Below are 4,269 nucleotides of genomic sequence, written 5' to 3'. Positions count from 1 at the left end.
TATAAAAGAAAAAAAAATAAAATTCCAGGTATAAATCCAAACTGTTTTTACTTCTTATGAACTAACAGAGTTTGTTTAGCAAATCATTTGCTCAGTATCTACAGGCAAATATCTGCAGGTCCTTTACAAAAAGCCCACAAAAGAAGTGGGATGAAGACCAGGAAGAAAATTCTCCCTGTTCGCCAAAGGAGGCAAGGGATGTGCTGTCCCAACATCAGAAATCTGATAAACTCTTTTGCATTAAATAGTGTTCTTACAGTTGCTGGATTGCTAGATTGATGTAGTCTGTGCTTGAGTACGCAGTTTCTGGTTTCGGTTGTACATATGTTATCTTACTTAATATGTTTCTAAAACTAAATAGATCCTTGGAGATTATTTCAGGGGTCTCTCTAATTGATGTCTCTTTTGCCGCAAGTAAATTTATACAAACTACAAGCAATGAGTTTCAGCATCACAGATCTAGGTAACTGAAAAACCAACTAGTTAAGATCAAGTTCTAGTACAAGTGAAGGAACAGAGTTATCAATGGTATTACCATTTGACAAAAGAATTTAGATGGCTGCCCCTCAGCAGTGGTAGATCAAGGCATTCCTTCACCCAGATGTGTACTTCTCCTGTTGTAGGAAGCTTTTTACCTGCAATAGAAAGAAAAGAAGAATTTTATTGCCACCATCCTCGTTACAATAATAGATATAAGAATAGCAGTCCAAAGATGGTTTGGCATGATAATACCAGATAGTTCTCTGCGCCTGGTGTTATGATCCCACTTGGTTATTTCCCCCCTCTTCTCTCCTCTCTCTCCTTTTCCAACTCTAGTACCCATCCAAAATTAACTCTATCTGCACATAAACCTTTCCTTAGTTATTTGTAACAGAGGTCTTATATCACAATAGCCCTGTCACTCTCCCTGACTTCTTATTTCTGCTAACTCTCCATGATTGAGTCTGTGTACAAAGCATTTATTAGGGAGCTCTGGTAGCCTAGTGGTAAGAGACTGCATTGCTATCCCAAAGGCGTGCGGTTTGAATCCATAAGCTACTGTGCAGGAGCAGGATGGGCAATCTTCTCCCACGTGATTTACTGCCTTGGTTGTGACTTGATGGTACTCAACAAACCTATAGTACTAAAATAGGTCTCAACTGTGAATACAGCAAAGGTCATTCACATTTTGGAGAGTGAGGTGACAATTAAACAACAAAAAAATTAGCATTAGTTTCTAGTTTGCAAGAATAAATTGTCTTACTTTAGCTACACAATTATCAAGTCAGAAGACTGGGGTTTAATCTTTGGAAATAGAGTAAAATCTGTGAAAGCTGAAATCTGAGTAAAGCAGGAACCTGTCAGAGAAGGAAAGTGCAAATGTTTTCCACTGAAAGAGAAAAGTGGTCAGACTACACCTGGTCAAAAGTAGAAAACTTGAGAGGTCCAAGAAAAATAAGTGAGTTTTGGCTCTCCAAAGTTTTACTGTATAACAGAACCCAAAGAGATCCTTAGATAGGGGAAGGAAAGAAAAGAGCATGAATCTAGGTAGAAAATCATTACATACCAGGGCTAGGCTCTGGGACATACTGGAGGGCTAACTTCATTTCACCTCTGTGGTCTGCCTCAAGGGCAACTGGTGCTGTCTGAAAAAGAAAGGCAAGTTAGAAAGGATGAGGCCACACTCTTGCCCTGACCCTCTCTGTACTCTGTGAGAGGTTCTCGGTTTAAAATTTCTCTTCCCATCAGAGATAAACTTCCACTGTTTATATAATTGCTGTGCATCTTGGAAATCATGGCAAGGTATGCTGAAAACATTTTAAGGTCTTTGCTCTCAAAAGTGGTTAAAACATAAGCATAGCTTTCTGGGAAATGAGAGACGAATTGGAAGATGATGTACTATTTACATAACCACATTTTTTTTCAGTCATTCTATTACCTGGAAAGATACAGTTCATAAAACAATTTGTATTGTTTATGAAGGACTAAGAATAATGTATAAACAGTGGGGGAGGGGAGACCAAATCTTCATTTTAAAGCTGATTAACCTGATTATTTTCAATCAAATGAGTAGAAGTCTGCAGAATGACTAAGACTGAATTTTAGAATGTATATCTGTTGTCTTCATGTTTAGGAAAGCTACTCTTACTCTAAAATTAGAGTCCCTTAGATCCACAACTAACAGTGTAGTTTTGGGTCTCCAGACTTCAGTCAATTGCTAACTTCACACTTTATCAGTATCCAAAAGCAGTCATCTGTGACTCTGTCTCCTAGCAAAAACCTGGCAGTGTCAGCCTCCAAGGTTAGTCACTCCAAGGTCTGCAGCTTGAGACCCTGTCTCCCTGCTGATGACCTGGAGTCTGGCTCCCCAGACATCTTCATCTTGAAGTCTGACCTACAGACCTGAGATGTGCCTCTAAAAGCAGGTGAGCCATTTCTTTGAAGTAAATCTCTCTTTCAATATATACATACATATGCATAAAAGATTCATTAGGTTTGCATCTCTAGGGAGTCCAGCCTAAGATAAAAACTAAATGAAATGGTCTGGTTTCCTTTTATTATCTTAGAAATGGAAAAGCCCTCCTTTCTATTATATTTATAAATCAAAGATGCATTTGAAATCACTAAATGAAGAAGAAACAATAATTTATATATTAATAGGGGAAAAATGAAAGAAAATATTTCATTTACCCTGAAGAAAGTAATTATGAAAATAATAAGGACAAACATTAAGATAACAGATTTAAATGAAAATATGTCAATATTACATTAAACAAAAGTAACTAAATTAAAAGACAAAAATATTTCAACTGGGGGAAAAAACTGCAAAAATTGTTGCTTGCATGAAACATACTTTAACTTCTTGAGTATCAATGGATAGAAATAAAATCCTCAATTAAAAAATAGTTGATATAGCTATACCAACACAAAGTACTAGAAATAAAAAGGGATATTCAAAATGACAGAACAGTCAATCAGGAAAACACAGTCATGCTAAACTTCTGTATATTTAATCAGGGAGCTCTAGTAGCAAAGGTACATGGTTCAAATCCATCAGCTGCTCTGTGGGAGAAAGATGGGCAATTTCCTCTTGTGTGACTTAAGATCTCTGAAAGTCTACTAGAGGATCAGCTATGAGTCAGTTCTGACTCAATAGTATACAACAACAACATATACTTAATTAGGCAACCCTACAATAAAAAATAAGAGCAAAAGTAACAAGACAAAAAGGAGAAATAGACAAATCTATAATCATATCTCTCTGAGTAAGTAAGCACAGACAAAAACTGATAAGGATATGGATGACAACATTATAAAATAACAACTTAATTGGCATATAACACTGCATTGAATAATTAGAGAATATACTTTTTTTCTAATTGTCATATGATAAATTTATCAACATTTGATCATTTACTAGGCTGAAAGTAATTCTCATATTTCAAAGGAATTTTAATTCTTGAAATAATCTTTTTGAAGTCTCTGAAACATCTGTGTCAAATTATTTAAACATTCTCCCTATACTCTCTTTCAACCTTTATTCACTGAATAAGGTAATTCCAACCCTAGTTTAAAATGATCCCAATTTGTGAACAGCACTCTGAATAAAAATACTCTTGAATTAAAATGAAATTTTATAGTAGCTTTCATTATAAAATACAAAACCAACCAACAACAAAACTCTCTGAGCTCACCTTCCGTTTCAAAGGATACCACTTAAGCTGCTTATTCTGTTTGTTGTCCCAGTCCCATGTTTCCAAGTCTAGTTCCACCTCTCCAAGAAAACTATTGCGTTTAAATGTATCCCGATGCCAGACAGATACATTTAGCTTCTGTGCCTTTAAGATTTGTTTTTCAATTCTGTACTGCAGTTATAAGAAAGAAATGAAAATGATGAGTGTTACTTCAATCCAAAGTTATGACACAGAGATGAAAAAGTTATCTGTGTAGATCTGATTTTCTCATCTGCTAGATTTCAAGTCTGAAAAATATTGCAAAGTCATCTTATTCTGTCAGTGTATTGTTTCAAAGAGCTGAAATTCATCTTTCACAAAAGCTGATTTATTTCCCCTCTTTGAAAAGCAAGACATAGCTCAAATATCACAGCTGGTAATAGCTTTCTAAAAACAAAAGCCAATTATTCCATTTTTATTGAATGTTTTTTGTTCTAATTTGGTTTTAAGAAACCTCTCCAATCAATTCTGTCTAAAAAATATAAAATAATGTATAATCTAATGATGTTATCTATAAACCTAAGACTATATTTTTTAAAAAAATATACTTGTTTTT

General features: G+C 34.9%; 1 protein-coding gene across 1 annotated transcript in view; it reads right to left on the bottom strand.

The window, feature by feature from the left end:
* The window catches only part of LOC102846927 (synaptotagmin-like protein 2-like), a gene marked incomplete at both ends in the record, with an annotated part of 12,309 nt that extends 8,464 nt beyond the window's left edge, over positions 1–3,845 (bottom strand). The window contains 3 exons of the mRNA XM_006903463.1: positions 536–635; positions 1,547–1,625; positions 3,675–3,845. Coding sequence (XP_006903525.1) covers positions 536–635; positions 1,547–1,625; positions 3,675–3,845 — 350 coding nt within the window. The remainder of the gene's footprint in view (positions 1–535; positions 636–1,546; positions 1,626–3,674) is intronic.
* Between the last annotated feature and the right edge of the window lie 424 nt (positions 3,846–4,269).

Source organism: Elephantulus edwardii, unplaced genomic scaffold (genome assembly GCF_000299155.1).
Source record: "Elephantulus edwardii isolate Elephantulus edwardi_28Jun2011 unplaced genomic scaffold, EleEdw1.0 scaffold01705, whole genome shotgun sequence".
NCBI lineage: Eukaryota > Metazoa > Chordata > Mammalia > Macroscelidea > Macroscelididae > Elephantulus > Elephantulus edwardii.
This window is presented reverse-complemented; position numbering and strand designations above follow the sequence as displayed.